At 40.7% G+C, this 24971-nt stretch overlaps 1 protein-coding gene across 4 annotated transcripts in view; it reads right to left on the bottom strand.

The window, feature by feature from the left end:
• The window catches only part of LOC104095661 (putative late blight resistance protein homolog R1A-10), a 39040-nt gene that overhangs the window by 9168 nt on the left and 4901 nt on the right, over positions 1–24971 (bottom strand). The window contains exons 2-4 of one of the 4 annotated variants that reach the window (XM_070182929.1): positions 10947–13582; positions 10428–10543; positions 9089–9486 (exon numbers count right to left, since the gene is read on the bottom strand). In XM_070182929.1, coding sequence (XP_070039030.1) covers positions 10455–10543; positions 10947–13566 — 2709 coding nt within the window. In that variant the 5' untranslated portion in view covers positions 13567–13582 and the 3' untranslated portion in view covers positions 9089–9486; positions 10428–10454. Of the gene's footprint in view, positions 1–9088; positions 9490–10169; positions 10350–10427; positions 10544–10946; positions 13583–24971 lie in introns of those variants that run through there. The other 3 variants (XM_070182930.1, XM_070182928.1, XM_070182931.1) reach the window with 3 other exon arrangements.

Consider the following 24971-nt stretch of genomic DNA (forward strand, 5'->3'; position numbering starts at 1 on the left):
TTGATGCTTATCATAGTCTTATAAATGATAAAAATACATTAACTGTGGAACTAGGAGAAGTAGAACATGAGAGATGATCTAGTAGTTTGTGTGGTCGATTTAAAAGAACCATTGAGAGTTTGAAAAAAAGAAAAATATGTCCTAACTGAAATAACTGCAAACATAGAACATGAGAGAGAGATGACCTAACAGTTGTTGTGGTTGATTTAAAATAGGCCATTGAGTGCCTTAAAGAAGAGAAAGAAGCCTTAACTGAAAAAGTAGCTAACATAGAGCATGAGAGAGATGACCTATTAGTGGTAGTTGTGGACCTAAAGGAAATAATTGTTGAACAAAAAGGAGAAAGTAGTCATGAGATTACTCGAAAGGGAAAGGAAGTTGCAAGTGAGGAACATCTTAAGATTGAAGATGAGTTAAAATTAGTAAAATCCAGTATGTGTGCCGAACTAGAGAAAAACAAGCAACTTCAGGAAGAGGTAAGAGTGATCTAGAAAAACCACTCCAGTGGACCTGGTCCTCTGATGTTATCACTGCCATGTATAAGAACCATGGGGGAAACATGCAAGGAATATGGTTCTAAAGGGAAAAGACTCCCTACAACTCTCATAGCAAATACGTTACTGTACCTGATAACTGGCTCTGCACTCACTGTGGTAATACTGGGCATTTTAAAGAAACCTGTAAGGCCAGATTTCAGTCTCAACAGAAAAATAAAGTATTTGCTAAAAAGGTAACTACTGCTAAAGAACCTGGTCCCTCTATAAAAAATCGTGTGATGCCAGCTTGGACCAGAAGGGTCCTGATTCATCCCTTTCATCATTACAAGGGATCCAAACTTGTTTGGGTTCCTAAGTCTAACCCTTGATTTCCTTGTGCAGGGAGCAGTGAAAGGGAGCAGCCAACAATGGTATATGGATAGTGGCTGCTCGAAGCACATGACTGGAAGCACAAATGATTACCTTTCACTCAAGGCCATGCAAGGAGGGAGTGTGTCCTTTGGAAACAGCAAAAAGGGATACATTCCGGGAGTTGGAAGGATTGGGAAGTCTCTTTCTCACTCAATTGAAAATGTGTACTACGTGAATGAATTGAAGTACAACTTACTGAGTGTCTCCCAAATTCGCGACAAGGGAAACAAAGTGGAATTTATGTCAAAAATATGCACGATCACAAATCTTGTGACTGGCGAAGTGGTTTGGTGGTTAAAAGATACAAAAACATCTATGTTTCTGACTTTGAATCCCTGCAAAATGGGGATCTCAGTTGTCTGAGTATTGTAGATGATGATGCTGAACTATGGCACAGAAGACTGGGTCATGCAACCTTTATGTTGCTGAACAAATTGGTCAAGAAAGACCTGATTTGTGGCCTGTCCAACTCAAGCTTCAAGAATCACAAGGTGTATGATGCATGTGTAAAAGGAAAGCAAGTCAGATATTCTTTCAAGTCCAAAAAGGAAGTTAGTACCTCACGGCCACTTGATCTCCTCCATATGGATATATGTGGACCTATGAGAGTGCCAAGTAGAGGAGGAAAGAAGTACATCTTTGTTATTGTAGATGACTATTCCAGATTCACCCGGACTCTGTTTCTCAAATCCAAGGATGAAACCTTTGAAGTATTTGTTGCATTTGTGAAGAAGATCCAGGTGAATATGAGACATGATGTAGTAAGTATAAGGTCGAATCATGGCACAGAATTTGACAATGCCAAATTCGACGAATTCTGTGCTGAAAATGGCATCACTCATAATTTTCAGCTCCAAGAACACCTCAACAAAATGGTGTTGTGTAGAGGAAGAATAGGACCCTTGAAGATATGGAAAGAACAATGTTGATTGACAGTGGCATTGCAAAAATATTTTGGGCAGAAGCCATCAACACTGCATGCTACTTGGTGAACAGGTGCATGATCAGGTCTCTTCTGAACAAAACCTCATATGGACTGCTGAACGAGAGGAATCCCAAGCTGACACATCTAAGGACATTTGGGTACAAATATTTTGTCCTCAATAATGACAAGGAAGCCCTTGGACAGTTCGATGCCAAAAGTGATGGAGGGATCTTTCTGGGATATTCATCACAAAGCAAAGCCTACTAAATATACAACAAACGAACTCAATGCGTTGAGGAAAGTATACATGTGATCTTTGATGAATCTCATCACTAATGTGGGAAAGATTCACATGATAAGATTGATCAAGATCGAGAACAGTCAACTGTCCCCGGTGAAGTCATTGACATGAAAAATAGAAAAGCTGACTTAATGAGCCACGTCAAGGGATCAAATGATGATGGTGCAGTCATATCTCCAACTGATGGGGAGGAACCGGGTTCCTCAATCACAACAACTGAAGCTAAAAACAGAGTTGATGATGTTGTACAAGGCACCCCATATGCTGAGGTGAGAAGCAGTACTCACGACAACCAAGGATAACATTCAGAAATACCTGGTCCTTCCCACAATGAGGTTCAAGTGTTTAACTGGAAACACAAAAGTTCACATCCTCTTGAAAATGTGATCACTCCTCTTGACTTAGGAATTTAAACCATATCAAAGACATGAAACGCACTTGCCTTCTCAACTTTTCTCTCTCAAATTGAGCCTAAAAATATCAAGGAAGCATTGAACGATGTTGATTGGATTACGACCATGCAAGAAGAACTCCATCAATTTGAGAGGAACAATGTATGGCACCTGGTTCCACGACCTACTGACAGAACTGTTATAGGAACCGGGTGGGTATTCAGAAACAAACTTGGTGAGTTTGAAAATACAATAACAAACAAGGAAAAGTTAGTAGTTCAAGGCTACAATCAGGAAGAAGGGATTGACTATGATGAAACCTTTGCTCCAGTTGCTCGAATGGAGGCCATCAGAATCCTCATTGCCTTTGCATCTCATATGGAATTCAAATTGTTCCAAATGGATGTCAAAAGTGCATTTCTGAATAGCTTTCTAAAAGAAGAAGTCTTCGTCAAGCAACCACCTGGATTTGAGAATCATGAGCATCCTAAGCATGTTTTTAAACTTGACAAGGCATTATATGGGCTAAAGCAGGCTCCGCGTGCCTGGTATGAAAGGTTGTCCAAATTTCTTCTAGAAAATGGCTTTACAAGAGAAAAAATTGGCAATACCTTATTTTTGAAGAAACGGGGGAGGAACCTGCTCATTATGCAAGTCTATGTTGATGACATCATCTTCGGAGCAACAAATGATTCACTGTCTGAGGAATTTGAAAAACTTATGGAAAGTGAGTTTGAAATGAGCATGATGGGGGAATTAAATTTCTTCTTGGGATTACAAGTCAAACAAACTCCTAAGGGGACAATGATAAGTCAACAAAAGTACATCAAGGAGCTTTTGAAGCGATTTGATATGGAAGGATAAAAAATCATTGATACTCTCATTGCCACTGCTACTCGTCTGGACATGGATGAACCCGATTCTCCTGTGAATGAGACCATGTATAGAGGTATCATAGGGTCACTCCTGTATCTCACAACAAGCAGACAAGATATTATTTTCAGTGTGGGACTCTGTGTCAGGTTTCAGTCTAATCCAAAAGAATCTCATCTGAAGGCTGCCAAAAGAATCCTGAGGTATCGCAAAGGCACACAGGACCTAGTTCTCTACTATCCCTCAGGAGACAACTTTGATTTAATCGGGTATGCTGATGCTGATTATGCTGGTTATCTGGTGGATAGGAAAAGTACTTCTGGCATGGCACATTTTCTTGGATCTTGTCTGATCTCATGGGGTATAAGAAAACAAAACTCAGTGGCTCTTTCAACTGTTAAAGCGGAATATGTGGCGGTTGCCTCTTGCTGTGCTCAATTGCTATGGATCAAGCAACAACTAGAAGATTTTGGTGTATTTTTTGACTGTGTGCCTTTACTATGTGACAACACAAGTGCTCTCAACATGGCCAAGAATCCGGTTCAACATAAGAGAACGAAGCACATTGATGTGCGACATCACTTCCTCAGAGACAATGTTGAAAAAGTGCTCATTTGCATGAAATTTTTCAACACAGAAGATCAAATTGCGGACATCTTCACCAAAGCACTGAGCAGAGAGCACTTTGAAAGGAACCGCTTGGCACTAGGGTTGATAAAATCAAGTTAAGGACTTGATCCCTCAATGATTGGCTATGAAAGAAATGTGCAAGTAAAATAGCTAAAAAAGTGTTTTCTGGCAAAGTCTAACTCATCTCTATACCGTTGTAGGTAGACACGCATGACGATTACAGAGCAAACAAGTGGCCAATGATATCGCATTTTGGTCAAAAGGATGAAGTACACATTTACAAAAATCTGCCAGGGAACCTGGTTCCTTTGACACAGGTTAGTAGTTTCTATGTACTCTCATCCACATCTTTTTAATGGCTAAAATGGTGCCACATCATTAAAATGTCAGTCTTTCCTTTTCTCTCTCTTTTTGGAACTCAAGCGTCCTACCCGTTATGAAACGACCTGTCTACCCAAATCGATACCCGTTCCTAACCGGTCCCTCACCCCTCTTAAATAACTTCTCTCACAGTCACTATCATAACTGTTTACATCAAAGCCAATTTTTTTTTTTCAAAACCAAACATCCTTTTCTTCCATCAAATTCTCACTACCCTCTACCATGTCTGAAAATCTGGAAACTCGAAATGTTCCAAGCATCGTCCCCACTGTGTCTTCATCCATTGAAACCTCAGTGCTAGAGCCTACAATCCCTACACCATCTAGTCCAAACCCTAAGCTAGAGTCACAACCACCTATTGGTTCCTCTCCAACTCAGTCGAGTACTGACTCTCATCAGAGTCGCAAAACTTTGACTCCTAAGAAATTTGTGGCAGCAACCTCTCCTTCTGTCTCGTCGGAAAAAAAAGGTAGAAACAGATACAGTGGCGGAAAAAGAAAATCAGGAAATTTCCAGTCGACCAGTGGAAGAAAGTTCTGAGATGCAAGGAGTGGGTTGTAACCGTGATGAATCGGCAAAGACTACCCCAGGCCTAGATCTGTATGCTGTTGATTCTACAGATAATGTTTTTCCTATGTCTTCTGAGTTTACCTTGGAGTTACAAGAACAAGAGGCTATAGAAAATATGTTGTCCATAACTGCTGAGGGAAGTCTTATTGGGGGTTATGAGGATGTGTCTGAAGCCAATGGGTCTCAAGGGGAAGAAAATGGTACGCAGGTAGAGAGTAGGGAACTGGTGCCTGTCAAAACTTTGGCACCTGACAGTACTACTGGGGAACCAACTGAGGGACCTGATCCCTCCACCCAAGAGGAGCCCTCTACTTCTACTTGGGATAAAACCCCCGGTTCTTCACAAGAACCCCAGGTCAGTACTGATCCCGCTCCCCCTCCTCATTTCTATGCTGAGCCATTGTCCATTGTTGTCCTTGAAATGAGATCTTTATCTGAGGAGGAGAATGAGGATAGTGAAGATGACTATGACAATGTGGCTCTTGCAAGCTTCATCAGGGCTAGGAGTAGACATGTAACTCCCTAAGATTCAGCTCCTAAGAGACCTACCAGTAGGTTGAAGGACAAGGAAGCTCTTGAGTCAATTCTTAGGAAAAGCAAAGAAAAACAGAAGAAGATAGGATTGGTAAAGGATGGGAAGATTGTAAATGAGAAGGTAGTGCCTCCAGCACTAGTTGTCGATATTGATGATGAAGTAGATGAGGAACCTGGTTCCTTAGTTCGTAAGTCCTCAAAGAAACTTACAATTCCGAAGTCCAAGAAAGATTCATCTTTGAGTGAGATGGGTTTGAGCAATGTTGAGGGTGAAAAGTTTGGTGAGCAAGTATTTGACAAATCTGATGAGAAAGCAATTGCCAAGTCTAGGAAGAAAGTGACCGAAGAGTCGGTTGAACAAGTGTTTGAGAAAAAAATGTCTGAGAAATCTGCTGAGAAAATAAAAAGTGCAAGAAAATCAGTGAAAAGGAAGGTTGGTGACAGTGAGGAACCTGGTTCCTCTAAGAAGGCCAAGGTTGGTGCAACCCAGTATGCTGGAAGGGAAAATTTGAAAACCCAAAAGGTGTTGTGGGGCCGTACATTTTCCCTTGATATTCTTGACATGTAAGGAATGTGCCAACTGGTGGATATCTGTGAATTCCAACAGTGGACACAATTGTTCACAAGTGACAGTCCTACAGTGTATGAGGCAGAAGTGCGTAGTTTCTATGCTGACTTCTTCACAGTTGAGGATAATACCATCTGCCTGAAAGTGAATGGTGTTGATTTTGTGATGGATACTGCTGTACTGGAAACCATTTTGGGCGTGCCTACTGATGGGATGTCCTCCGTTGAGGGGGTCTGCTCTTTGAACTTTAGAAACGCCATCGTGAAGGATAAGGCAGTGCAACAAGGGGAACGGGTACACATGAAGGCCCTCCTTCCAGTGTACCAACTGTTATTCGAAATGGTGAACAAAGCTCTGCTCCCCCATGCTGAAAGACGCTCCATTACATCACGAGCAGACCTGGTTCTCATGGAAGCACTGGATGGCTACACCACTATAAACTTGCATGGTCTTATGATAGAGCACATGAAGAAAGTGGCAACGTTCAAGGATGGTAATCATGGGTTTCCTTACGGGTTCCTCCTCACTAAAGTATTTGAATTCCTCAAAGTTCCCTTGGGAAAGGCTAAAGTAGGAACTCGCAAGCAATCCTTCTCCAAAATTACCCTTGAAGAGTGCGAGTGCATTGATAGGAGTGGAGGGGTTGGCAGCAATTCCACCATCTCTCAGCTGATCAACGCTCAAAATATTGCCACTGAAGAAATAAGGAAGCTGAAGGCACAGAATGCCATTCTAGAAGGTCATCTCAGTCATGCCCAGGAGGCACCTAGTTCCAGCAGTTCCCAAAGCACAGAGGTTGCCCGTCTGACAAAGGAAAATGCTGCTCTCAGGAAACAGGTTGAGGACCTGAAGGAAAGGTTGCTAACCAAGCAGGTGTCCGCAAATGCTCGAACGGACATTCTTATTCGAACCCTTACCTCTTTCTCTGCCTCCAGTGCTCCCCATTCTAGTGCTCCTTAACAGCCATCCCCTTCCCAGTGTCAAGTTCTTAGTGTTTGTCCTCTATTCTCTTTTCTTATGCTTAGAGATGTTTATGACTGGTACCTTTTGTTGTTTTTATTTTGTGGATGATTTGGTAACAATGAAACCGCTCCCTGCTTTATTTCCAAAACTTAATGATAATTTCACCCTTTTGTTGTGCATATCTTGCTCTTTTGCTCTATTTTATGTTATGTTGTGTGCACTCATATGACATGAGTTAACAAAGCTAGACTTCTTTTTGCTTATTGCTTGCTACTGATCTTTTTATGATGCCAAAAGGGGGAAGAGTAACTTGAGGGGGAACAAGATAGGGAACAACAGATTGAGGGGGAATTTTGGATCTTATGGGGGAACTTCAATTATAAGTTTGTCATCATCAAAAAGGGGAAAATTGATAGGATATATACATTCTTGTTATGTTTTGATAATCTAACAAACTTAATGATAAGAACCAAATAAGGTACCTGATACACATCCTCAAGTACGTGAGAATAACAAGTCTCAAGCTGGGGAAGTGAATCAACTCTTAAGAGTCAAAGAAACAACAAGGGGAACGGATGGACACCAGTTCCCTTGGTGACCATACCAGTTTAACCTCCCAATAGCTGTAAAGTTGTTGCCTGCACACGCAACAGTGCAAAACAGTATAATAGTTAACTTCATTAGGAATGTCCTTGTACCAAACATGCTTGCATCATTCAAGTGACGTCACCTATGTAATGTTAACATTAAACCAAAGGCAAAACATCACTTGAACATTGAAGAATCCATCTAGCATTCTCTCAAGTCTGTGCATCAATCCAGCAAGTGATTCTCAAGGGCATCAAGAACAAAGAACAACATAACAAAGGACCAGTTTCCTGTATTGAGTTATTACATGTCCTTACATGTCCTTAGTTGTGTTGCACCTTTGTTAAAGTACTTTATTTGTGATTCTTACTTAGCTTAGTTAGAAGCATTGTGTAGGAAACTTTTGTAAAATCATAAACCTTGTGTTTGTGTCTTGGCTAGAGTTAGTCGAGTTGTAAGCTTTGTAATGGAGTTATTACAAATGGGCTTGTAATAGAATTGTTACAAGTTAGTGAGGGATTAAGAGATTAATTCCTAGATTACAGTAGGTTGTAATCTGAAGTTTGCTCAGTAGTGAAGTTGAAATCCTACAAGGGTAGGTCGTGGTTTTTAATCCTGTGAGCGGGGAGTTTTCCACGTAAAATTCCATTGTGTCATTTACTTACTGCAGTGTGCGTGCGTTCAGTTGAAATTAATAGAGAACCTGGTTCTCTATATAAATTTGGTGGACCCTTAGTTTCTATCAAGGCTCCTACCGATGTTACTCAAGTAATCATCTTGCTCTTAATTCTTTTCTTACTTGTCCATCTGTCCATGTCATAATCGTAGAAATGTGGTTGTCTCTGTTGGTTTTAAGTAAAGTAAACGAGGAACCTTGACAGTGATGCACATATTAAATATTGCAGTAGAAATTTCTGCTTCTCAGATGATTAAATTCTTTTGTTTCTTTCTGCTTGTATCCTTCAGGTCTTGGTAAAGTTTCCTACCGGTGAGCGCAAGGAGAGGAGATTTCATCGTACTACAACCATACAATCTCTGTATGACTACGTTAATTCTCTGGGATGCTTGGAGGTTGAAAAGTACAGCCTTATGTCCAACTTCCCTCGGACAGTGTATACTCAGAGAAGTTTGCTCTGTCCAAGAAGAGCAAAAGGTTGGGTGTTTGTGGGGCGAGGTGAAAGATGCTGGATTACACCCTCAGGCCAGCCTTTTTGTTGAGTTGAACTAACTCATGAGAACAACATGCTGAACGATCGAGTCTATTGGAAGTTTTGTGCTAGAGATAATAGTTGTTGCTGAAATCGGAATTGGCAAGGAATTCAATAGATGCACTATTGTCTTGTTAATCTTGTTAGTTTTCTACTACTTTAAGATAGATAATTGAATACCATGATATGTCTACTTAGCAAATTCAATTGCAACTAGCTAGCCTACAAGTTTTTAGCAGCTGTATAGTTGACGGAAAAAGGAAAAGGCTATTTAATTCATGAGTCAGTTGATGAAGAAACCATTATGCCGGGGCAAGAGCAAAGAAAAGGAAAAGAAGAAATTAACATGGACAGTGTTCTTCTAATAGCTAAGTAAAATAAGAAAAGAATAAGAACACAAAGAATCAAGGAAATGATGAGTCTGGTTAGCTTGTCTAGTGCAAGTGATACTAATAACCACTACTAATGTCACTTAAATTCCATCACTGGCCGCTTCCTAAATATATAGTGCATGTCATTGATTCAGATTATCCTCTCTTCTTGTATCACATCACCACTGTAGTTATTCATGTCTTTCTTGAACCTCTATAACCGTGGTAGTAGCATATTTATCCCACTTTCACCTGTCTGCTCCGATTTCCATACCTGCTAAAAATATAGGTCTATAAGAGCAGAATGCATGTTTCTGGAAAATTGAGATTCTGAATGTACTCAGGTGTCATTCTTGTCGCCTCTTCTTCTATAGGTAAAAGTGTCTAGTCCTGTTTCTAGGATGTCGCAAAATCTAATTTATTCATCGAGAATAGAGGAATTTCGTCCTCCAGAGGTTGCTAGTTCCTGCTGGACTCAACATGATTAACTTTAGCAGTGGCACAAAAATAGCGACAAAGGAGTGCCAATCACAGAAGCAACTTGACCAGGCGAAAAAGTAGTACTCGTTGAGAAAAAAACAGAGAGAAAAGTAGAGAGGCACTGTATCAAAGTGTCGTCGTTGGTGAGCGATTAGGAAAACCAATGCTGAAACTGTTGGTGGTGAGCGAAGGAAAAGCACCAAAGATTGTACTCAAGTCATTACCAAAGAGCTTACAGAGATAACCGTCTTGCAACCTAAGGGACTACATTAGGTACTACATTGGTTTCGAACCAGTATAAGAACATGGCGTGTCATTTACATTTCCTGCAATATATCTTTCTGCATAGTATCTAGTTGTGCTTGAACATCTGCTTTAGTTGACTACCATTTCTGTGCAGTCGACTAAGATTTTTAAAAGGATACAATTCACCCCCCCCCCCACCCCCCACCCCCGTACTTTCACAAATCTCCCTACAATTTGAAATCAGGCCTCTTCCTTCCATGTATATAATGTACATTAAGAACATAAGCAAGCTGTACAAGATAGTATGAGCTCAATTTATCAAAGAAAATAAAGACAACATAAAATGGCTCAATTACTGCATTGACAGAGGGCAACCATAAAAGAATTTTCAGACAACCAACATGTATCGACCTGCCAGACATAACAAAGTGTAAAATAAGAAATATCAAAAAACCACTAGAATTTATAGAGAAGTGAAATGCGTCTTACCGGCAAAGATTCCATTGAATTTCCATTTCACACAGTTTCTGATCTGATTGACTTTGAGCGTTGCATTTTCATTCGAACCAGCTTGAAGAGAAGGGTTACTCCTTCATGCTGAAGAACTGAAGTAGTTGCGTTCAGTAAATGGAATTTGTATAGTGTTTTGGGATCAATTAATTGAACCCTGTTATGGTTTGCTTTAAATGAAAATAGAGGAAAACATTGGGAACCGAACTGCAAAAGAATCCCAACAGAAAATTGCAGACAAAACATTGTTCCTGTTCTCACTTCTCAGATATTTATGGAATTCCAGAAAATAATTTGTTTCTTAAAAACAATTGTGAAAAGCCTATGAAAGAGAGCATGATTATCTCATTTCTATTTGGAGAAAACATTTGACCCTTAAAACAGAAGAAATCCTTAATCCTATCACAGTCATTAGGTTAATTCTAATCTACTGCTCTAACACAGAAAACAAAACACTTAATGAGTACTGAAAGTTCATTGTTGATGAGATTTACTTACATGAATCAAAGGCATAAACTTTAAGCAAGTTGTTTCCCAATTCTTCATGCGTTTCCTGGATCTGCTCCGCAAAAATCACGAGAGAAAGACAGCATTTATGTAACTCAATTAGCTGCAGCGTCACACTATCTGCAAATCCTTCTGGGATCTCTTGTAAGTATACGCAATCTCTGATGTATACACGCTCAAGGCATTGGAAATAATCATCGGTGGCTGTCCAATAACTAAGAAACAGATGCTCAAGGAGTAAGAACTTCAATTTTGGAAATCCCATCTCTGTTACTTCCCACTCAATGCCAACGAAGGCATGATCCTTCAGTTCTAGCACCTCGAGATTGGGCAACTTGCTAAAAATGTTCATGCAGTTCCATGGAAGACAAGTACCGCTAAGTGTCAACTTCTTGAGATTTGGCGGGAAAGAACCTGGACTTGGATTTATTGAACGCGGCACAGCGTTGGACCTGAACATAACAAGACGGTGCCAAACTGCAACATTTAGTGTTTCTAGCTCTTTTAAATATTTAAGATTATTTTCCCATCCCGTCGTACTATGAAATTCCTCTGCTTTACCAGCAATTTCCAATTTCTTTACTTTCTTAATCCCTTCAAATACTTCCTTTGTGCAACAAGAAGGTGTCAACCCAGAAACAGTTTGTATGCTTTCCAAAACCAAGTTCTTCACCTTATTTCCTGATACCGTCTGAGGAGATTCCAAATACATACACCAGCAATGGAGATGCCTTAACTGAGATAATTTCCAAATTTCATTTGGTAAGGACATGCTCCAATCACTAATGTATGATAGTGGCCGAACAGTGAGAGTTTGTAAATTCAGAAGTTTAGAGATTGGTAATTGTCCAGACCTTTTAAATGTCAATGCCAAATACCTTAAAAAAACTAGGTCTAGTATAGCTATGGGGAAATCGAAAAAACGATTTTCCTCCATGTCCAATACCCTGAGAAGTTTGAAATGAAAGTGTGCTACGTCAAGGTACATATCAGAATGGTAAAGAGACAAGGAACGCAATTTGCTATGATCAAGATTATAGAATCGACTGCTAAAATGAGTGGAGCGCTCTGATTTTCTTAATATCCACCTACAACCTTGAGGGAAAACCAATCCAGGTCCAGCATTATCAGTATTCTCAATATACAAAAGACTCTGGCGGTCGGCTTCTCTCAAGCAGAAATCATGAACAAGATCATGAATCAAACATGTCATGATTTCCCCATCCATACTTCGCTTGCTAACAATAACTAGACTTTTATCAATAAGATAATCTAAATGACTAGCAGCCACTTTTTCCAATCTCTCCATCCCCTTTACTTTTAGGAGTCCCTCTGCAATCCATAATCTAATTAATTTTCCCACAGAAATTTCACTAGCTTTTGGAAAAAGTCCAAAATACAGAAAGCTACCTTTCAAATAAGAAGGAAGATGATTGTAGCTTAAAGCTAGCACTCCTGAGCATTGTCGATAAGCATCAACGTCTGCTAATGAGCTCACACTTTGAGCTACTTTTCTCCACTCATCCAATGTCCTCTTGCTAGAGAGAATCTTGGCAACCACAGCAATCATAAGTGGTAATCCTTTGCAGTTTCTAGCAACCTCCTTTCCAACATTCTCAAATTCAACTGGAAAACAATTTTCTGCAAATGCTTTTTGATAAAACAAATTCCAACTGTCATCTGGGTTAAGTAAATGCATCCTGAAAGGATCCTTAGAAGAGCTAGCATATTGAGCAACCTCAACGTCTCGAGTAGTCAACAATACCCGACTTCTTATACCATAGTCTGGAAGACACAGTCTAATATCATCCCAAGCTTCCTTGCTCCATATGTCATCCACAACAATCAAATACCTTCGACCCTTTAAACCTTTCTTCAAGCGATCTGCTAGTACTTGATCGTTTTTGTTTTCAAGCTCTTCTTCCTTCGCAATATTAGCATCTTTAAGGAGGCCTAAAAGCATCTTTCTAAAACTATAGTCCTCAGACACAGTAACCCATCCGCAAATATCAAAGAAGCTCAAAATTGAGGGATGAGAAGACAGATTTTTGGCAAAAGTTGACTTACCAATGCCGCCCATACCTGTAACAGAGATGACTTCCAATGGAGCTGAGCCTCCGGTAAGTTGACTCAGCATGTTTGCTTGTTCAATGTTGTACCCCACCATATCGTTCTCAAGGGTTGGAGCATGCAATCGTGGTGAACTTGAATCACAAAGCGAGGAATTTCCAGCTTGCAAATTTTCATTTTGACTGTGTTTGATGAGTCCTTCCTTGAGGGAATCAACCTTTTCTATAGCTCGTTGTAAGATCTCAAAAAGACTCTCGAGGGCTTCCTGTTTATGGAGTCCGTCATGTTGTTCATCCATTACCACTTGCATCTGTGATTCAACTTCGTCTTCTACTTCATTTGCTATATGTTTGACTTCAGCGTGCAAATTCTCCGTTTGTTCAGCATCAGAATTATCAAGGAGCTCGTGCAGAGAATCAACCTTTTCGTAGAGTAAATTCAAACTTTTCAAACTAGTGTCCCCTAGATTTAAGTTTGAATGCAAAAGCTGAAGCTGTTGTATCGTTCCAATTAGAGAAGTCAGTGCAACATATGCAGCCATCTCTCTCTTTATACTTCTGCAGTAAAGGATCTATAGATTAGCAAATGAAGCAACATGTACTCAATATACACTTGAATTGGCAGGCATGACAAATAGTAAGATTGAACTGTATCACATATCAGTTGTCATTTTCTTTGGATAGGTAACAAGTTATCAACTTTTTTAAGGTTTAATACATACTTTACCTCTCTAACTTGCACAAAGTTTCTTTTACCCACTTTTTCTTTGGGGGCAACCTATTACATATGATGTTTGGCATATTTCGATATGTGTTGATGTTACTTTACCCATGTTTTAACCACTTCTTGATGTTATTTGATCTTTAAAATTCCCAACATGGTTTAATTATTGGTTTTATGACTAATTAAGTTATGTGTGACGATTTAAGGTGTTTGGAGTGCAAAATATGAAGAAAAGGTGGTCTAGCCAGAGGAAGAAGGGTTGGATGCGTCGCATCCAACCTAGAAAAACATCATCTTTCGTGCACCCTTAGCAGTGAAGTCGGCCCATAGCGTCCGCCATAGCATCCGAAACTGGGAAGTAGAAGAGAAGGGTGGATGCGTCGCATCCACCCTCGCATGCAAAATTGGGAAGCAGAAGAGAAGGTGGATGCGTCGCGTCCACCCTCACATGCATAGTTAAGAAATGGAGGACGAGGTGGATGCGTCGCATCCACCTTAGCATCAGCCCCTGAAGCCGATTTGGGCTAGGGTTAGGAGAACTTTAGCCCACGACTTTTTGGACGATATATATAAAGCTTAAAAACGCTTTTTAAGGGGAGAACGGGGAAAAACGAGGAGAAAGCTACAACCAAGTTCAAAAACCACGGAATTCGTCTTGAGTTCTTATTTCTCTCTTTCTTTTATTGAGTCTTATGCACTCTTATGAAATTTTGGATGATTGCCTGAATATGAGTGGCTAAGAATCCTATTGTTCTAGGGTCATGGGTATACATGAATGTTGATTTTTGAAGTTTAATTTGACTACGTTGAGTTTATCATATTGGGTTGTTTATTTAATTCTATTTTTAATTATTTTGCTGAGTAGCTAACAGTGAAATACTATCTACGAATCTAGAGTTGAACTCGAAAGTGGGAACCCTAGATTGCATATAGAAGTAAATAGAGTAAGTTCTCATACCCGGGCATCGGGGAACGGATTCGCGATTAGGATAGAGATATACCTAATTGCCTTACTCGGTTGTAATACAGGAATTGTAAATGCGTTCTTGTTAAACTTAATTCCATAGACATATAGGTATTAAGCTAACTTGAATAGGTTTGTAAGAACTCGACAGATTCTTACAAGTGAAATTAACTCTGTGAATCAACAATTCCGATAAATCATTTAGTTATTTTAAACCAAGAATGCAACATGAATGTTAGATGACCCGTGACCCTGGAATATTATATCCTATTGATTGTTATTCAAAACTATTTAAGTGTTGTGTTTCTTTCTTAGCAATTCATTATTTGATAGTCTTTAGGTAGTAATTTCGAAAATTATATGTTTTGTTAGAAATATCTTGAATCAATAAGCTATTTGAGTTTGAATTAGTCAAAAGTTAATCATAAGTCTTCGTGGGAACGATACTTTATTCACTACTTTATTACTTGACGACCACGTATACTTGCGTGAGTGTGTTTGGACCCGACAAGTTTTTGGCGCCGTTGCCGGGGACTTAGAAATTAGCTACTTGACTAAGTTAAGCTTTTATTAGATATTTGTTCAAGTTTTAATTTTCAGTTTGCCTTGTTTGTATCAACGCAGGATCTTCTCTCGAATGCAGAGGAGTATAAGTGCAAACAACCTCATTCCTCTTGATCCAGAAATCGAACGAACACTACATAGAGTGAGAAGGGAACTTGAAGCTAGAACGAGAATAGAAAGAGAGTTGGACATCACAGTTCAACCACAGCCAATAGAGATGGCAGACAATGGAGAGCGTCCGGTGATTGAAGCCGCAAGGCCCAATCTTGCGAATATGACTCAGGCTATTGTGAAGCCTGATATCACTGGGCATTTTGAACTCAAACAGTACATGGTACAGCTGATTCAGTCCACAGGACAGTATGTGGGTCTATCTCATGAGGACCCGCAGAGGCATATTCAGAACTTCTTGGAAATTACGGACACTTACAATTATCCGAACGTTTCCAAGGACTATGTCAGGCTGACACTATTTCCTTTTTCACTGTTGGGGGAAGCTAAGGAATGGTTGCAAAAGGAGCCCGCGAACTCTATCCACACTTGGGATGATCTAGCAAGGAAATTCCTGATCAAGTTTTTCCCAACTAAGAAGACAAAGTCGCTGAGGAGCCAAATTCTTGGGTTCCACCAACGGGATGGCGAGACACTTCGTCAAGCTTGGGAAAGATACAAGAAGCTACTCAGAGACTGCCCGCATCATTGTCAAACTGATGAGGTATTGGGTCACACTTTTGTTGATGGGTTAGATGAAGCATCAAAGATGAATCTTGACTCAGCTTGTGGGGGTAGTTGCATGGCAAGGCCGTATAGTGAAATACAACTCTTGCTAAATAACTTCACTGCTAATGACCATAATTGGCAAGGAGAGGGGGATTCAAGAAGGGGAATTAAACAGAAGGCAGCCGGGTTGATTGAGCTTGATGACTTTTCCGCCATGAGAGCCGATATAGCAAAATTGGCAAATCAGATGAACAGAATGACAACACAACAAATGCAACATGTACAACAGATGTCTATTTGTTGCGACCTATGCGGAGACAGTCATATGATTGACATGTGCCCCACGAATCCTGAATCTATATACTATGTGGGGCAACAAAACAGAGGTTCTATGAATCAACATGCACAATATGGGAACACTTACAACCCAAACTGGAGGAATCATCCTAACTTCTCATGGGGCGGAAATCAACAGAATCAGAATCAGTATAGGCCTCAAGGAAATTTCACTCAACCTCAGAAGCCACCCCAACAAATGGAAGAAAGTACGAATGACTTGCTGAAAAAGTTGTTGCTAGATAATCAACAGCTCAGAATCGATTTCAGAAATCTTGAGAGGCAAATGGGGCAGTTAGCAGCAAACCAAAATACTAGACCTACAGGCTCACTTCCCAGTGATACAGAGAAGAACCCTCAAGTTAATGCAGTTACACTTAGAAACGGGAGGAAACTAGAGGAAGTGCCAAGGAAGATAAAAGAAAAACCTATACCTGGGGGGGAGCTGACACCTAAGGCAATAAAAGAGTCAAAGGAAAATGATGCAAGTTCAGAGCGAATGGAGGTTACAAGGCCATCACCACCTTTCCCCCAAAGGTTGCAGAAAAAGAATGACGATCGCATGTTCAACAAATTTCTCTCTATGTTGAGTCATGTTCAATTAAATATTCCATTAGTGGATGTACTTCGTGAAATTCCAAAGTATGCTAAGTACATAAAAGACATAGTGGCTCACAAGAGGAAATTGACTGAGTTCGAGACGGTTGCACTTACTGAGGAGTGCACATCAAGGGTCCAAAACAAGCTCCCCCAAAAGCTTAAGGATCCTGGCAGCTTCACCATTCCAGTGCGAATCGGTAATATCGACGTGGGCCGTGCTCTTTGTGATTTGGGTGCAAGCATAAATCTGATGCCCTTATCCTTGTTTAAGCAATTGGGTCTGGGAGCTCCGAGACCAACTACTGTGATGTTGCAATTAGCTGATAGGTCCATAGCCTACCCCGAAGGAGTGATTGAAGATGTGCTGCTGCAAATTGGAAAATTCATCTTCCCAGCTGACTTCATTATTCTAGACTTCGAGGCTGATGAACAAGTCCCAATCATATTGGGACGACCTCTCTGGCTACTGGTGATGCAATAATTAAAGTGAGAGAAGGGAAAATGATTATGAGGGTGGACAACGAGGAAGCAGTCTTCAATGTCTACAAAGCAATCCAACTTCCCTGCCACTATGAGGAGCTCTCTATGATATCTGTTGTGGAGGTGCATGAGAAACTTCTTGACACGAGTGTATATCTAGACGATTCTCTAGAAAAAGCAATCATGATGTTTGATAGCTTGGAGATGGATGATGAGGTTGAGGAGATGATGCATATTCTAGATGCATCATGTGCTTACATGCAAGGAATAATCCCGTTTGAGCCCCTGAATAGGCCAAGTGCCCCTCCATCAAAGCCGTCAATTGAGAAAGCTCCAAAATTGGAACTTAAACCCCTACCCCCTCACCTTCAATATGCTTATTTGGAAAGTTCTGACACTTTACCTGTTATTATTTCTTCTCACTTGTCTAAATTACAGGAAGAAAAGCTATTAAGGGTGCTACGTGAGCACAAGCGAGCAATTGGGTGGACAATGTCTGACATTAAAGGCATTAGTCCAGCTTTCTGCATGCACAAAATCCTCATGGAGGACGAACACAAGCCAAGTGTAGAGCACCAACGCCGACTAAATCCAATCATGAAAGAAGTGGTAAGAAAAGAAGTGATTAAGTGGCTTGATGCAGGTATTGTATTTCCAATCTCTGATAGTAAATGGGTAAGCCCCGTTCAATGTGTGCCGAAGAAAGGGGGGATAACTGTAGTAGTTAATGAAAATAATGACTTAATTCCTACAAGAACTGTCACTGGATGGAGAATTTGCATAGATTATAGAAAACTGAACAATGCCACCCGGAAAGACCACTTTCCCCTTCCTTTTATTGACCAAATGCTTGATAGATTAGCTGGCCAGGAATACTACTGTTTCCTGGACGGTTATTCGGGGTATAATCAGATTGCTATAGCCCCAGAAGACCAAGAGAAAACTACATTTACATGTCCTTATGGCACGTATGCGTTCAAGAGAATGCCCTTCGGTCTTTGTAATGCACCTGCAACTTTTCAAAGGTGTATGATGGCTATTTTTACTGACATGGTTGAAAGATTCGTAGAAGTATTCATGGACGATTTTTCTGTGTTTGGATTTTCTTTTGATAGTTGTTTGATGAACCTTGATAAAGTGCTTGCTAGGTGTGAAGAGACGAACCTGGTGCTAAACTGGGAAAAGTGCCATTTCATGGTACGTGAGGGTATAGTTTTGGGGCACAAGGTTTCAAAAGATGGTCTACAGGTGGATAAAGCAAAGGTGGAGACGATTGAAAAATTGCCCCCACCGACATCCGTCAAAGGCATTCGCAGTTTCTTGGGTCATGCGGGTTTTTATCGTCGTTTCATTAAAGATTTTTCAAAAATTTCTTCTCCTTTGTGCAGGCTTCTAGAGAAAGATGTTACCTTCAAGTTTGATAATGCATGTCTGAAAGCATTTGAGGAGCTGAAGGGACGATTGGTGACTGCACCAATTATCATTGGCCCCGATTGGGCACAACCATTTGAGTTGATGTGCGATGCAAGTGACATAGCAATCGGAGCGGTGTTGGGACAAATGAGGGATAAAATCTTTCACTCCATTTATTATGCGAGCAAAACTATGAATCCAGCTCAAATGAATTATACAGTTACTGAAAAGGAGTTGCTTGCAGTGGTGTGGGCGTTTGACAAGTTCAGATCCTATCTAGTGGGAACCAAAGTCATCGTCTACACAGATCATTCAGCTATCAGATACTTATTTGAAAAGAAAGACGCCAAGCCGAGGCTGATTCGTTGGGTCCTCCTCTTGCAAGAATTTGACTTAGAGATCCGAGATCGAAAAGGGACAGAAAATCAAGTGGCCGATCATTTGTCCAGATTAGAAAGTCGGGACCATGTAGCTGAAGGAGGGTCAATCAAAGAAACATTTCCGGATGAGCAAATATTAGCAGTCTCCTCGGGTGAAGCCCCATGGTATGCAAATTATGTGAATTTTATTGCAAGTGGGGTGACGCCACTAGAATGGACACCTGACAATAGAAGAAGATTCTTACATGATGTAAGGTTCTACATGTGGGATGAGCCATTCTTATATAGGCAGTGTGCAGATCAGTTGGTGAGAAGGTGTGTTCCTGAGGAAGAAATGAAGGCTATATTGCATGACTGCCATGCTTCGCCGTATGGAGGTCATCACGGCGGGGATAGAACCGCCCAAAAAGTGCTACAGTCAGGTTTCTATTGGCCAAAATTGTTTAAGGATGCACATGCCTTCGTTAAAAATTGTGATAGATGCCAAAGAACTGGAACTATCACGAGGAAGCACGAGATGCCCTTGCAAAATATTCTGGCAGTAGAACTTTTTGATGTTTGGGGGATTGATTTCATGGGACCATTCCCATATTCTAACGGGCACAGATACATTTTGGTGGCGGTCGACTATGTTTCTAAGTGGGTGGAGGCCATTGCTCTTCCTACTAATGACGCAAAGGTAGTGGTAAGCTTTGTAAAGAAGCACATCTTCACACGTTTTGGGACTCCACGCGTGTTGATAAGCGACGGGGGAACTCACTTTTGTAACAAATTGCTGAATAATATTCTTGCAAAATACGGAGTTAAGCACAAAGTTTTCACTGCCTATCATCCCCAAACGAGTGGTCAAGTAGAAGTTTCCAACAGAGAGGTAAAGCAGATTTTGGAAAAGACAGTAAGTATGAATCGAAAGGACTGGGCCGGGAAGCTGGATGACGCATTATGGGCATATCGCACTGCATATAAGACCCCAATAGGTACTTCTCCGTACAGGTTGGTTTATGGGAAGGCCTGCCATCTGCCCGTTGAGCTTGAACACAAAGCATATTGGGCGATTAAAAAGCTAAATATGGAGATGGACTTGGCCGGTGAGAAGAGATTGCTACAACTCAACAAGCTTGATGAGTTTCGATTGCATGCGTATGAAAATGCCAAATTGTATAAAGAAAAGACCAAAAGATGGCATGATAAGCATATCCAACATCGTGATTTTGAACCAGGTCAAGAAGTTCTATTGTTTAATTCAAGGCTAAAGCTTTTTCCAGGAAAGCTTAAATCTCGATGGTCGGGTCCGTTTGAAGTGGTTAGTGTGAAACCTCATGGTGCGATAGAATTGTGTGATAAGGGGTCCAATGCGACATTCTTGGTAAATGGCCAAAGAGTAAAACACTATTGGGGTGGTGACATTTCACGTCACAAGACCACGATGGATTTAGTGGAGGCATGAAGAACATGTTGCGTCGTGCCGCGACGTTAAATCAGGCGCTTCTTGGGAGGCCACCCAAGTTAGTTAGTTCATTGTTTTGTAGGAATTAGATCTTGTATCATAAAAATAAATAAATAAATAAATAAATAAATAAATAAAAGAAAAATAAATTTTGAAAAAAAAAGCAGGGATGCGTCGCATCCCCCTCAGCATGAAAAAATTGACGGGCCAATTGCTCAAGGCAGTGAAGTCTGCCTATCGCGTCCGTGTCGCGTCCAACAAATTTTGAAAAAAAAAGCAGGGATGCGTCGCATCCCCCTCAGCATGAAAAAATTGACGGGCCAATTGCTCAAGGCAGTGAAGTCTGCCTATCGCGTCCAACAAATTTTGAAGGAAAAAGAGGGGATGCGTCGCGTCTAAGCTCGCACGCACAGGTAAGTACTATATATTTTAACACATCTTAAGAATAAACTAAGGCATACAAACGCATACAAATTCGTTAATCGAACTTGCGACGCATACAAACGCACACACATCTCTCTAATTCAACTTGCAAGCATACAAACGCAACACGTACGCATCATCTTCTTCGTTTTTTCTTTGGTTTCTCTCCTAATTCGTCTCTCTTCTCTCTCTCAATGGTAGCAACAAGTAGGTTTCGCAATTTCAACTATCACACATGTAAAAGCCTGGGGTTTAGGGCCGTCGTTCTTGGTAGTTGTACTGGGTGCGAGATGATAAACTATAATTCCCTTCATCTTGTCAAATTTTGGGAGGGTAGTCGCATTACCCAACTGATAGAATGAACTAGGCACACTTGTTGCATATCACATGTTCGACGAATTGTCCATGAGGAGAATTTAGGCGTCGGTGAAGTCTGAGTAACCGAGCAACATTGGTATATGCTTGAGAATGGGTGTGGGGTCGAGTGAGGTGCTATGTGAAATTGACCGTGGTTAGTGAGCGTCGCTAGGATAGACCTCATGTTGAGCATAACGATATTTATATAGCGCAAGGCTTTTGTGTAAAATTGAAGAGAGTTATCACATACTTGCTGAAAGCCATGAGCTATAATTCCATGAAGTATTGAATGGCGGACACTATAATTACGAATAATTGGAAGTGCAAGCTGTTGCAACGGCTTTAAAGCTGAACTTCACTGTTTCATATGCTAATTGTTGATTTCTTTGCATTGCAGGTACTTAGATTTGTAAAATGACAGCAACAAGTAAACCGTCAAAGCAACAAGACAAAGATGGTAACAAACAACCGCCCAAAAAGCCTACCGGAAGGGCAGCAGGCGGCCCAAATCCACAGAAAAAAAGGAAGCGGACGGAGAAGGAAATGGAACTGCTGCCTAGGCAGTTAAGCGATAATTCAGAGCAAGAGGAAGAGGATACATTAGTCAGGAGAACAGTGAAGAAGGGTATTACACCAAGCAAAGGAATAGAGATAAGAGAGCCTGTGACATACCAAAGAAAAGCCTCCAGAAAGAGTGATCCGGCTGACAAAGGGAAGGAGAAGATTACTACAGAATCTGAATCTGAATCCGAATCCGATTCGGATAATGACCTCTTACATGCCGACATGAGTGATGAAGACGAGGGTGAACCCATAGACCGAGTTGATTGGGAGAAAAACTTTGTTAATGAGAAGGCATTCCGAGCCTATAAGAAGATACTGTTTTCAAAGAAGTATATTCCGGAAAAGCCGATCAACGTCGGAACACTTAAGAAAAAGTACTCAGAGTTTCTAAAATCAATTCGAGAGGTGCAACAATGGGGACCCATCTTGAAAGGTCACGGCAAAGCCAACCTCACCATTGTTAGAGAGCTTTACGCCAATTGGCGTCACGCCAAGGGCAACATTGTTCGAGTAAGAGGGGTAGATATCAATGTGTCATCTGAAGCTCTGAATAACTTCTTAAGGGTGCCACACACACTTACAGATAGGTTTGACTCCATATGCACAACACCCGATTATGCACACATTAAGTCTGTCCTATGCCCTACCAGGAAGGATGCAGAGTGGAAGCATGGGAGTATGGAGTACCATTCTATAGCCAAGGAATTCATGAGTGCGTTAGCACGTGTGGCTCTAAATTTCATATGTAACCGCCTGATGCCATGCCAACACAAAACTGATGTCCCTCGTCACCGCGCATTAGTATTATATGCTTTATTAGAGGGGATACCGCTCAACTTAGGAGCCATCATGCATGATCAAATGCAGCGCACCAGGATGAATTACAAGTGGAGGTTGTTCTTTGCTAATACCCTATCAGCTTTCTTGACAGAGATGGGAGTACTATGGGATAAGGAGAATGACGACATTGAGGCTAAAGCTCCAGGACCATACGATGTCACTCATGTTCTAGAGCCGAACAAGGGAAGGTCTTCTAAGCTCACCATTCAACAATTATTTGAGCAGATGCAAGCAGATATGCAAGAGAACAGAGCTGAGCTGACAGCGACTCGTGTCGAGTTGAGTGCCACCAGGGATGAGTTGAGACAGACTCGTGCGGAACTAAGCCGGGTTCAGAACGAGCAGGCCACGATGATGAAGGAGATATCATTACTCCTCAGAGCTCTGGTTCAATGTGCAGGTACAGACATCTCACAGCTGATTGCATCATCCACTGCCGGACCATCCACTCCTGTTCCTCCTATAGGATCTGAGGATCCACACAACAGGCCTACTGAGGTCGCTGTAACACCTGCTACAGCATCAGCTCCAGTTGTTGATGATAGGACAATGACAGCTCTCCCTATGCATGAAGATGATGTTGAAAGGCCGGAGGGGATCCTGATGGAAGCTATGGATGCAGATGCTCTTCTACAGACTGAGGAAGAGCCCTCCACCTTGACTTGAGGGAGTTCTTCTCACCCTACTCTACCTTGTTTGTATGCATTGGGGACAACGCACAGTCCTAAGTGTGGGGTGGGGGCTATTCATATTTTGTTGTATGGATGAATGTACTAAAATATTCACTGGTTTAATGGCATATAATAGCAGTAAATTCATCTATATGGAGTAACTCTCAGTTTATTCTCGTATAAAAATAAATAAATATATATATATATATATATATATTTATTTATTTATTTATTTTCTTTGTAGGTAGTAGTAATCCCCTGTGGTTTTTCTTTGTGCATCGGTTCTTTTCCATGGGATGTATTTTGAACCGGGTAGAAATTTTTTTCTTTTAGAATAGATTAGAGTTAGAAAATAAAAGGAGGAAGAAATATGAGATTCCGAGGGGGCTACTGACTTGTTTGATAGTAGCATAGTCAGGCTTTGGCATATGTAGGGCCTCTCCTATGTTTTGAAATTGATCATGAAGCCTTCATGTATTGGATAGCATATTTGTGATACCTATGTCTCGTTTACATGACTTATGTTCACTTTGCGCTTAATGTTTAATATCTCGTGGCTTCGTGAATACTTGCATTGTTTGAGAGTCGGAATGTGACTGTCCTTAATGAGTCATGTGCCATGTGTGGTGAGAATTTTTGTGTAGTCCATGTATTGTACTTGTGTCTAGAACTTGCCCGGTATGTGAGTTGAAGCGAAATTTTAGGTGATGCTCGGTTTGAAAAAATGATTTTAGGCTTTCTTTGATCTTTTTGAGCTTATTGCTTATCACAAATAAAATCAATCCCTAGTTAACCCTTTTGAGCCTGTAGACCTGTTATTTGGTACCCACATTACAAGCCTATACACTTTTTATTCTTAATTGACATTGTTTTGATCCTTTTACCTTTTAAAGCACTTTAATTGTTAGATGAGCGCTAAAAGAAGTAAGAAGGGACTAAGTGTGGGGTGACTTTTGAGTGGAACCAATGAAAGAAAGAAGGGTGCACTTATTTTGGAAAATAATACACCACTAGCGGAAATTAAAAAAAAAAAAAAAGAAAAGCTTTGTTGAATAAATTGTTGTCTTGTTCTTGCTAGTAGGTGTGAATTAAAGTAGTGCTTAAAGAAAGAGGAAATATTGTTGGGGTGATATTATTTGTGAAATTGAAGTGGGGTTAAAGAATTTGCGCTTAAGTTATTTGGTGATGTGTTAAAAGTGCTTGGGAGGTTGAGTCACTATTCCTAAAATATATACTACCCGTCCCTTAGCCCACATTACAACCATGAAAAAGTCCTAACTGATTTTAGATCGAGCGAGCTTACATTAGTAGATATTTACATTAAGGGCAAGCTTATGGTACCAATTACATGCATGTGACTTCTTTTGTGAGAGTGAGCGATTTTCGTTGATATATGAGCATGAGATTCGAATGTGTGGATTGATGTTGACTTTCTTTGTTTTTGTGAGGGCACATGGTTTCAAG

The sequence above is a fragment of the Nicotiana tomentosiformis genome, chromosome 8 (genome assembly GCF_000390325.3).
Source record: "Nicotiana tomentosiformis chromosome 8, ASM39032v3, whole genome shotgun sequence".
Taxonomy (NCBI): Eukaryota; Viridiplantae; Streptophyta; class Magnoliopsida; order Solanales; family Solanaceae; genus Nicotiana; species Nicotiana tomentosiformis.